The sequence below is a fragment of the Gossypium arboreum genome, chromosome 2, assembly GCF_025698485.1.
Source record: "Gossypium arboreum isolate Shixiya-1 chromosome 2, ASM2569848v2, whole genome shotgun sequence".
NCBI classification, from domain to species: Eukaryota; Viridiplantae; Streptophyta; class Magnoliopsida; order Malvales; family Malvaceae; genus Gossypium; species Gossypium arboreum.
This window is the reverse complement of record NC_069071.1, coordinates 104,330,430-104,342,107: the sequence shown is the minus strand read 5'-3', so window position 1 is coordinate 104,342,107 and position 11,678 is coordinate 104,330,430. Positions and strand designations below refer to the sequence as shown.

The following is an 11,678-nucleotide window of genomic DNA, read 5'->3' as shown; positions in this document are numbered from 1 at the left end:
GGCTCGCATATAAGTGTCACATACGCAACTAAAGCTACCTCATATCACATAACACATAAAAGCTCATTCTCTAGCAACTCATGGGTCTGCTCACACAAGCTGTCGGTCAGGACGTAGCTACACGGGCTGCTCACACAAGCTATTAGGTATTCACAACACATGGCAGACTACCCAGCCACCGGTAGGACGTACAATACCAGCACCTGAAACCACATAAACATATATCACATATCTCATGAACTCATAAATCACACGGTTCCTAGTGACATGTCACTCGTATCCTAAACTATTCCTAAGGTTCAAACGAGATTCTTCGATATTACATCTCTGTCAAGCTTGCTCGTAATGTAGATCTTAATGTCCATAATATCGATACTTACTCGTGGAGCAATCAAAGCATAACTCATAATAGCACTAAAGAATTTGAATTCACATAATACTCAAGCATTGAAAATATAACATAACATCACATTATTTGTATATAAAGTTACCTCAATACAAAATGATGAAAACGAGCCTATTCTTCGTAAACCTTGTTTTTTCCCTGATCAAGACCTAAATCACGTTTTTCTTGATTTATAATGCCAAATTTAACTTGTTTAATACATACATTGTTCGAATAGACCCATAACACATACCTTGGTAAGATTACCTTTTTACCTCTAACTTTTCTCTTATTTACAAATTGGTCATTAGGCTCGTAAAACGAAATGCATGCCTTTTCTTTGTTACCCAAGCCCAGCCGATTCATATTCCTACTCCTAGCAGCCCACATATTTCTTTATTTCACATATTTACTACCCATTTTACCACTTTTACAAATAGGTCCTTTTTAGGTGTTTTTATGCAAAATCACTTTGTAAAAGATGTTTATCACACATCAAACTTTCATATTCTTTCATTAAACATCAAAATACATGCATGTCATACATGGGTAAATTTTTGAACATAAACCCTACTTCAAAATAAGGGTAGAAATGGATAGATCATGCTTTAAAGATCTCAAAAATGTAAAAAAACATTAAAAACGGGCTTGGAGGTACTTACAATCAAGCTTTAAAAGTTGAAAAACCCTAGCTATGGAGAGCACCTAAATTTTGACACTTAGGGAAGAAGATGGACATGAACTTTGCTTCTTTTTCCCTTTTTATTCTTTTAATTACTAAATGACCAAAATGCCCTTAAGGCTTTTCTTTCAAATTTTTTCTATTCATGCCCATTTTTGTCCAAAATTTTAGAACTTGGTTAAATTGTTATTTAAGACCTTCTAATTTATAATCCATAGCAATTTCATGCTAAAAGCTTCTAGAACTCAAATTTTGCAACTTATTCAATTTAGTTCCTAACTTTAAATTGAACACTTTAGGCATAAAATTTATTCATGAAAATTTCACACAAACGTGCAATCATATCATGGATCATCAAATAATCATAAAATAATTATTTCTACTTCGGATTTATGGTCTCGAAACTACTGTTTCGACTAAACCCTAATTCGAAATGTTACAATAAGCACCGTGAACTCGAAGCTTGATTTGCAATATGATGGACTTCTAAGGTAATGGTTTCATCCTGATAGTAGATGAAATGTGTGAGTCTCCAAGCGCTATCGAATCATCGTCAACTTAAATATACCTTTAAGCTTTCATAATGTCTACCTCAAATACAAACACAAATAAATCTTTTCCCCAAAATTTTAACCTTAAACTCTAAATAAAAAAATCATAAACCCTAAAAAAGATTGGTAAGAGAGAAAGTGAAAACGCATCCTATTAGACGCAAACTAAAAATTGGCCCAAAACTTTAATTTTTTTAAATTGGAATTTTTATCAAATTTAACCTCTTAATTTATTAGTTTTGCGAATCTTTTTACATGAAATAAACCATAATAAAGAAAAAAAATACTTTGTGAAGAAATAAATATTGTATTTTAATTAAATTTAAAAAGATTTTATAATTTTTTTTAAAACATAAATTGTATAATAATTTTAAAATAAACATGTTCTAACACCCCTAACCCTTGTCCATCGTCGGAACAGGGTTATAGAGCATTACCAGAATTTATAGATCAGACATTTAATATCATTTTTCAATCATATTAGAAATTAATCATATTGTCCCTTATTTAAGCCCTCAAGACTCAAATTATGCATTAGAAACAAGTTGGGACTAAACTGGGTACTTAAAGAATTTTTCGTAAAATCTCAAAATTTTTCCATATTGCAGGGTACACACGCCCGTGTGGTCAGGCCATGTAACTCACACGGTCAAGAGACATGCCCGTGTCTCAGGCCGTGTGGGTTATCAAAATAGGGCACACAGTTGTGTCTCAGCTCATGTCCATACCCGTGTAACTCTCTGACTTAGGTTACACGGCCAAGTCACACGCCCGTGTGCTAAGCCGTGTGTAAGTGTAGGGGTCACACGGCCAAGCCACATGCCCGTATGCTAGGCCGTGTGAAAAATCCTAAGCATTCTGTTTTGAATTTTAATGATGTAGGGGACACATGGCCAAAACACATGCCCATGTGCTAGACACACGGCTGAGACACACGCTCATGTCTCTGCCCGTGTGGACAAAATAAGGCCATTTCCTGGCCATATTTCTCACCCAAAGTTAATTTACTAAATATACCGAGATAAGCTGATGGATAGTGTGATGATATCTCCGCCAAGCTTCCAACCCAACGAGCCTCCGAATTACTATAGAATAGAGGGAAATAAAACAGAGTAAGCATATTATGCTTAGTAAGTTCATATAACGGGAAACTAACTTACCAATCATTTACATTTAAAGTAAGCATGCAAAATTCATCTAAAGAAATTTGGCAATTTGCCTAAACACATATAACCCCAAGAAACATATTAGTCATGTATTTCATGTGAACATCAAGAAACAAGGATGAATTCATCATGTAACAATTTTCATATACATATGCTTTCCGCATCATATATCCATATAACATGTACATTTCCAAAATAATTCATCTTAAGTTCAGATTATTCCATGTCGGAACTTTTCTCGTTGAATTTATTTGAAATATTGATGGATACATAGGTAGTACACTTGAAGTGTACAAACTATAATCCGTCAATTCATATGCAGGAGTGCTCATTAGAGCATGTAATTGGGAAGCCCTCTCTCAAGCCATATAATAGAAAGCTCATGCGAGCCAATAACGGATACCTCCGAAGAGCCATTAATCAGGAAGCTCCGGATAGCCATATATCGGGAAGTTTAAGCGAGCCATATCAGGAAGCTCCAGAGAGCCATTAATCAAGAAGCTCACAAAGAGCCATATAATGGGACGCTCATAAGAGCTGCGGTGTACCCACAACACATGCAAGATCACAACCGATCGGAATGCTCCGAAGAGCTATTATCGGGAAGCTCGCAAGAACTATATAACGGGAAGACGCTCTTTTGAGCTATGGTGTGTCCGCAACATATGCAGGACCATAACCAATACGAGAACCCTGTATCCAATCGAATTTTATTTATTTAAACATGACTTAATATTTGTAAGGCATTATCGGATATGTAATCAATTTCATGTACATGACAATTACACAATTCATATATATATAACATTCAATACAAACATATAAATATACACAATTTAGTTATACGAACTTACCTCGACAATGTTCGTGAACTTGTGTGCTACTACTTCGTTATTTTTTCTTTACCTCGATCTAGCTCCATATTTGATCTATCCGGATCTATATGAGTAAATTTAGCTTAATTTAACAAAATTCATATTCAATTTAATTCAATTCACATCCTAGAAAAATTTACCATTTTGCCCTTATACTTTTAATTAATGACGATTTTATCCCTAGGCTCGGAAAATAAAATTCATGCAATTTAATCCTTATTCCAAGCCTAAACGATTTTTACATGTAACATTTACAATCCAAGTAATTCATAAAATTCAAAAATTTTCCATAAATTTCACATCTTTACAATTTAGACCTTAAATCACAATTTTCATCAAAATTCACTTTACAAATTTATCTATCAACAATCTTTCATTTTTTACCATAAATTTCATAATTCATACATATTCATCCATGGAAAAACCCTAGTACTTTGATAACTTTACAAATTAATCCCGAGATAGCTAAATTAAGCTATTACGATCTCGAAAACATAAAAATCGTTAAAAACGGGACAAGAATGCTTTCTCAATTAAGCAAAATAAGCTTGCTTTAGTTCTCTTCTCTTAGCTAGGGTTTTCATAAAAAAATTGGGAAAGATGGTGAAAATTGATGATATTTTATTATTTAATTAACTTATCATCTTTTATTATTTCAACTTTGCAATTTAGTCCTTTTCTTTATCAAATTTTCCATGGATGAATCATCATACTTATCTCCTAACTCCTCTTAATGATCTATTTTCCATATAAGGACCTTAAATTTTGAATTTTATAGCTATTTGATCCTTTTAGCTACTAGAATTCAACTTTTGCATTTTATACAATTTGATCCTTTTATCAATTAATCATGAAATTGGTAAAATTTTCTTAACAAATTTTTTTTATGATTTTCTATCATAATGTAGATCATAAAATAATATTAAAATAAATTCCTTTTGGACTTGGATTTGTGGTCTTGAAACCACATTACGATTTAACTAAAACAAGCTATTACACATGTTTTTATAATTTTAATATTTTATAATTATATTTCATAATTTTAAAAAGAAAACGTATTCTATTTTTAAATTCAAATATTATTATATTTCAAATAATTTTATACATATATTAAAAAGAAAAACTAGCTTTTAACCTAGAGTGATTAATGTAATTTTAGTTCAAACCTCAAGGGTAGAAATGTCTTTTACTCTTAAAAGAATGTGGTGAATATCAAGGGGTCAAAACCCTAAAGCCCACCAAGTTGAATATTTTAATATTAATTTAATAAAATAACTTTTTTTCAATCTTTAGATACAAAATCTTGGAAATTTTGTTAACCTTTTCCCCAAATGTTATGACCCTAACTCATGATGCAGAAAAAGAATGTAATAAAGTAAAAAAAAAATAGATATTCTTCTTATAAAATAAAGAAAAAGAAAAAGAAAATTGATATTCTTATAACCTAACCCATTTCTGACCCCAATTTGTCAATTCTCTTTGTCTATTTTCGATCGAAGTTTTCCATTGCAAGAAGGTATGCCGTCACTATAGTTTTAATTTAACTATTTTTATTAAATATAACACAAGAGGTTGAGGTTTGCAAACTACTTCTCTATAACAAATAAGCCCTCGTTCAATTTCCAAGCAATTGCAATGGCATTTATACCCTTTGGACACCTATAATTAAAATTTATCATATCAATTTATGATTAAATTTAGATATTAATTTCCGATGAATTAATATTTTATAATTTATTATTGAATTTTTAATATTATATTTGTATAACTAAGATAAAAATATTATTGAAGTTTATCTATTAGGAGTAAGATTGTAATTTGTCATTTTATTTAAAAATAGATAAATTAATATTTATACGTTAGATTAAAGAGTAAATTGATCATTTTTAGTAAAAATAATTTATTTCTATAATTAAAATTAACGTTGTTGATGAATAACCAGAAAATTACACCGACATATAATGTGTACTTATCCCGACATACATGGATCAATTTTTAATAATAAAAATAAATAAAATTTTTAATAGAAAGAATAATTTAATTTGTAATTTTAATATACATGAACTAATTCACTTATATTTTTTAATAAAAATTCTTAATGATGTTTTATGGTGTAACTAATTTAATTATACCTTTTGAAGTCTTCCGAATAAGGAAAAAAAATATAGTAAGAAATTTCATATTATAAAACCAAATTGTGTGCTACCTAACTAAATCCATAATTAAATAAGAAAAATAGTATTTTAAAAAAAGTGGAAACAATACGAGAATTTTGTTTGGTTTGATTTGACTTGATTTCAACACTAATACGCTCCAGCAATATACACACCGACGCACAAGGAAAGCACTGTTGGTAAGCCTTTGTTTCTCTCTCTTCTTTCTGCTTATCTAGAACCCTACCACAATTCTCCCCACTGGCAAAGATTCCTTTCTTTCTTTCTCCTACCCTGAACTTTTCTCCAGAAACAATCACTCTTATCATGTTTTTCGTTTCCTTCATGTAAAGCAGTTGCTACACTTTGCTGGGTCGTTTTTTTTTTTTTGGTTTTCGTCAGTGATGGGATGTTCTAGTTCGAAGTTAGATGATCTGCCGGCAGTTGCTCTATGTCGGGAACGATGTAGTTTCTTGGATGAAGCGATTCAACAACGTTTTGCTTTAGCTGAAGCTCATGTTGCTTATACAGCTTCTTTGAAGTTATTTGGACAGTCTTTGAACAATTTTGTTGATAATGATTTCGGGACTTCTTCAGGGGCGTTGCCTCCTTCTCCTCCATCTCCTAATAAACTTAAAAGCAAAGCGGTGGATCCAGTTCAAGTTGGGTCAAGTTCACCCAAGAAAGATGTTATTTCTCACCACCATTCCCATTCCCATTCTGGGTCTCATCTTCACTTCGATTCTGGTTCTGATGAAGATGATTCTGCCGGGTCCTTGCACCATTCAGATCATTCTTCTCCTTTGCACCACGATGGTGGGGGTCCTCATATTGAGTATTTGCACCAAAATTACCCCAATTATGGTGCCTACGAAACCGGGTCTTTCCCTGGTCGGTATATACATATGAATTTTATGAAGAAGCAACCAACGCCGTCTATTGTTTATGAACAAAGGCCTGTGAATCCAGAGATAGTTTATATGGGTGAATCTTCATCATCATCTTCTTTTTATAATAACAATAATCCTAGTTCTAGTTCATATCCTTATCCGGGTTATCAAAATTACGGTGGTTTTAGTAATTATGCTTTCTATCCGGCGCCTGGTTATCAGTCTTCACTGCAACCGTCGTCAGTGGCTGGAGGGTCATCCTCGAAACCACCGCCGCCTCCACCTTCACCTCCGAGAACCTCAGCTTGGGATTTCTTGAACCCGTTCGAGAGTTATGAAAACTACAACCATACGTATACGCCGAGTAGGGATTTGAGAAAGGTGAGGGAAGCGGAAGGGATCCCTGAGTTGGAAGATGAGAATTATCAACATGAAGTAGTTAAAGAAGTGGACGGAGATCAGAAATTTGTTGATAGCGGAGGGTATTCCAAGTCCCCGGCTGAAGAAGCAGCTAAGGGAGTTGTTACTAGTGAAGCAGAGGCCTCGCTTTATCAGAGCAGGCCTAGTGTAGGGGTGGAAAATGATAGGGTGGAATATGAGGTTCATGTGGTGGATAAGAAAGTTGTGAGTGATGAGAGCGCTGAGGAGCGTGGTAAAGGGTCAAAAGGCCCTCCAAGGAATGTTTTTGAGGTGATTAGAGAGATACAAGTTCAGTTTGTTAAAGCTTCTGAGTCAGGGAGTGAAATTGCAAAGTTGCTTGAGGTGGGAACACTTCCTTATCACCGTAAACATGGTAATGATTTTCATCATTATTTTACTGGATTGTTGTGTTATTTATCTATTTGCTCTAATAGTAATACTAACTACGGGGTTTGGTATCATTTCTGCAACAGCTTCGAAGATGTTGCAAGTAGTTACTCCTTCGTTATCATTAGTATCATCTCAGCCATCTACTTCTAAGACTGATTCATCGGCTGACAATACTGATCCGGCTTTTCTAGACTTCAATGAAGAATTGGCCAAGAAACAGAGAAACCTTTCCTCTACATTGCAGAAGTTGTATCTTTGGGAAAAGAAACTCTACAATGAAGTAAAGGTATATTGAGTCTTGATGATGTATTACCTGTTGTTGTACTTGGTATCTGTTTCTTTCCCCTTCCCAGCCCTTTACCCATCTTCTCTTTAGAACATTAGGTTCATTATTATCTCAAAAATGGCTGTATGGATTACTTGATTCATGTCAATTTTTATTGGTTTATATTTGGTTGTTCTTCATTTCACTGTATTTTCTTAGAATATGTTTGACTATCTATAAATTATATTACCTGCTGATATTTTAGTCTAATTTGAATTGTGTTCTGAAAGTTACTGCTCTGAGATATTCATTTTGAAAGGCTTCATGATGTTAGCTCTTGTGCTTTGTTGTGGATAGTTGTTTATATTTCAAATTATGTTGTTTCTACACCCATTTGAGGAATGCCTTACAAGCACATGAGTTGGTTTTCTGGTGACAAATGACGTAGTTATGCCCCGGATTAAGAGCAGTTTTGTGCCTCTTCTTTTAGTAGTTCCAACTTTATGATTCTCCTTAACTGGAAGTTTTTGATGCAATGCAGGCTGAGGAGAAGATGCGGGTAGCTTATGATAGGAAATGCCGTAAGTTGAAGCAGTTAGATGAAAGGGGTGCTGAAGCTAACAAAGTTGATTCAACCCGGAATATAATCAGGAGCCTATCAACAAAGATAAGAATTGCAATTCAAGTTGTTGACAAGATATCTGTGACAATTAATAAGATCAGAGATGAGGAGCTATGGCCACTGCTCAATGAACTGATTGAAGGGTACTATTTCTGCCTGTTTAACTCTTTTCTCTTTTTTTTACATCTTATTCTATGTTCTCAACAAACATTGCTCTTTGGTCTTAATTTCTTAAATGAGTGTTTTGTTCTAAACTAACATAATTGTCGCTTACTTTTGACATTGCCATTTGATTGTGTTCACTTGATTTCGTTACTTAGCATTTTTAATCGGATCATTTTTGCCGTTTTGGTTGCATTTAGGAATTTCTTTGGCATTTTACTTGTTTGCATTAGTATTCTTTTAGGAGCCTGTTATCCTTGCTGCTGAAGCTTGTAAAAGTGTATAGTCAAGAGTGATGAGAGGTGAATGTCAATGATGGGGGTACTGGCCTGAGAGTTCTTTAAAGGGTATGAAGAGTTGAAGAAAGAATGAAAAGGAGTTAGGAAATTTGCCTCCACCAGTAAATTCTACAACAGTTATTACTTATTAGGATACATTTTGTTAGGTCATGCTTTTCTTTTCCTTTCCCCCCCCTTTTTGTGGATTCTTGAAATATTTGCAGCTAATAATTGGTGGGTTTGGCCTAAGATGTCTGGCTACCATGTTTGGAAGATTATTATTTGAGTTCCAGGTTAGTTGTTTAAATATTATATCTACTGAAATCTAGTTAGAATTTGTGAAAAGGCTGTGCCGTATTGCTCTACTAACCCAAAGATACAAAATAGATACTGGTTAATCTTAAAGTCTATAATATGCGTCATTTACTTCTTTTAATTTAATTTAATTATTTATTGGGATGGGTGGGTGTGGAGTATGTCTTTCACAGAAAGGATTGAACTAGTTATTAGATTCATGGGGATCGAGCAGTAATATGCTTTCAAGGAAGTTCTTAGTGTGAACTGTTTGGGAACATGGATTTCAGATAATGTTTTTGGATTTGGTGTATTATGTAAACTGTTCTAATAACTGTAGTCTATATATTAAGTACTAAAAGATCCAAATGTCTTTGTATTTGATGTATATGGGTATTATAGTACTGAATGAGTTGAGTGGCTTTTCATCTCAGTATTTCAAAATGCACCTTCCGTCACCATATATCATATAAATAATATGTGAAACTTTATCACAATTTTTATGTTTGAATACACTTCTATGAGATGCTGTTCACAAATGTAAGCTGGGAATACTTATTCACCATTTTTGAACGTATACTAATTAATTGCTGTTAAAGGACAATCTAATAAAATGTTGGTTATGAGGCTATAGAACTGAAGCAAACATCTTTTGGCTGAAAGAAATGTATGCTTTCTGTATATATTGATTTCAAATTTCCTTTTGTGAACTTGATTTCTTTTCTTCTTCTTTAATGGTTTTCATTTCCTTCAAAGTACTGAATTTGCAAGTTTTCATCACCCCACAAGCCAAAATTTCTTACCATTTATTCTTTTTCTTTCTTCTGTCTTATGATGTTTTCTTGTAATTTCTTTTTCCAGGTTAAATCGAATGTGGAAATGCATGCTTGAATGCCATCATAGTCAGTGTCAGGTAATTAAAGAAGCCAAAAGTTTAGGTTCTATTGGATCTGGCAAAAAGCTTAGTGATGACCATCTTAAGGCCACTTTGCAGCTTGAGCATGAACTTATTAGTTGGACTATAAGATTCTCTAGTTGGATAGGTGCCCAAAAGGGCTATGTCAGGGCTTTGAATAATTGGCTTCTGAGATGTATTCACCATGAACCTGAAGTGACTGATGATGGAATAGCTCCCTTCTCACCTAGCAGGGTAGGTGCACCCCCTATATTCGTAATCTGTAATCAGTGGTCACAAGTAATGGATAGAATATCTGAAAGGGAGGTGGTTGACTCCATGCGGATTTTTGCCATGAGCATATTCCAGCTTTGGGAACAAGATAAGTCGGAAATGCATAGGAGAATGATGGCGAATAAGGATTTAGAGAGAAAGGCTAGGAACTTGGATAGAGAGGATCAAAAGCTACAGAAAGAGATCCAAGCGATGGATAAAAAAATTGTTTTGGTCTCTGGAGATGGTAATAGTCTCTCAGTAGCTGGACATGTGTATCAGAGTGACACTAGCAACACCAGTTTGCAGGGTAGCTTGCAACGCATTTTAGATGCAATGGAAAGGTTCAGTTCTGAGTCCTCCAAAGCCTATGAGGAGCTTTTGGAACGTGTTAAAGAAAGGATTGCTCAAGATCATGAAAGAGTTACGTAGGGCTGTAAATAGCGGCTACAAGCGTCTTGCTCTGTGAGAAATGAAGCTCAAGCGGTGGTCAAACATTCTTGTAATGCAAAACTTGGCTGGTTGCTCTTCTGTCAGGGAAAGACTTGGTAATGACTCATCATCTGCCTCTGGCAACAATAGTTTTAGATAGGCTATGATATGCATAAATGAAGAGAGATCGGGAGACACATTCCACTGGGTGTTGCAGATTGCAAAGCCTTCCAACTGAGAACTGTCGGGGTTTGCCTAGATCCCGAGATATTGACGGTTGGTGAGAACCTATTGGTGGTGCCCTTGTAGAAGTACAAATCATCGTATTCTATCAACTAGATGGCATCATGCACCACCTCTGCCATTGAAGAAAATGGAGTATGCTTCTGCAAACAAGAGCAGCAAATGTAATCAAAGCATCTGAGTAAGCAGATTCTCCATCAATTTTGCATTTCAGCGTGATTCAAGTTACAGGAATACCCGCTAATCAAATGTTGTACTATAATGCAATTTTCTTTTCCATTTTGAATTAAATTATTTCCATTTTTGTATAGACGACTGTTTTGGCACACTGCAAGTTGAAGGCACATCAATAAAGCAAAGTTGTCGTGAAGAGCTAAATGAAATCTGCACTACTGAATAAGTTTGCCTGCAATGAACATTTAATATGAATTAACATGTTCTTATTGATCTGATGAGCTGCTCCGCTTAGATGCCGTGTTTTGTTTTTATAATAAAATTGTTCACATTTGAGGCTACCAATTTAATGAAACGTCGAAGACACACAAAATGGTGTTTTATCGAAGTTAGAAAAATCTGTTGTAGTCCTTGATTTTATGTAATTGATATTAGGATCTTGTTAATACATAAGTTTAGGAATTAGTCTTTGCTTTTTCTGTATACTCTTTTCTGCAATATGATATAAAGTTGCATACGCATGAAAAA

General features: G+C 34.1%; 1 protein-coding gene across 2 annotated transcripts; it reads left to right on the top strand.

The window, feature by feature from the left end:
* Positions 1-5,908: 5,908 nt before the first annotated feature.
* LOC108467166 (protein ALTERED PHOSPHATE STARVATION RESPONSE 1-like) lies at positions 5,909-11,359 on the top strand. Of its 2 annotated transcripts, XR_001868769.2 has the most exons (5): positions 5,909-7,495; positions 7,596-7,798; positions 8,319-8,542; positions 9,995-11,157; positions 11,288-11,359. XR_001868769.2 is itself a non-coding variant. In XM_017767717.2 (4 exons), the coding sequence occupies exons 1-4, from the start codon at positions 6,217-6,219 to the stop codon at positions 10,731-10,733; spliced, it is 2,445 nt and encodes an 814-aa protein (XP_017623206.1). In that variant the 5' UTR covers positions 5,909-6,216; the 3' UTR covers positions 10,734-11,359. The 2 variants fall into 2 exon arrangements, 1 of the variants encoding a protein (XP_017623206.1); XM_017767717.2 differs by having other exon boundaries at positions 9,995-11,359.
* The last annotated feature ends 319 nt before the right edge of the window (positions 11,360-11,678 follow it).

What these genes read in the sequence shown, in the direction of transcription:
- LOC108467166 (XM_017767717.2), top strand. Translation starts at nt 6,217, where the DNA reads ATGGGATGTTCTAGTTCGAAGTTAGATGATCTGCCGGCAGTTGCTCTA. An exon ending in TCCTTATCACCGTAAACATG is followed by an intron (nt 7,496 to 7,595) that starts GTAATGATTTTC and finishes TTTCTGCAACAG; the next exon opens with CTTCGAAGATGTTGCAAGTA. An exon ending in AACTCTACAATGAAGTAAAG is followed by an intron (nt 7,799 to 8,318) that starts GTATATTGAGTC and finishes GATGCAATGCAG; the next exon opens with GCTGAGGAGAAGATGCGGGT.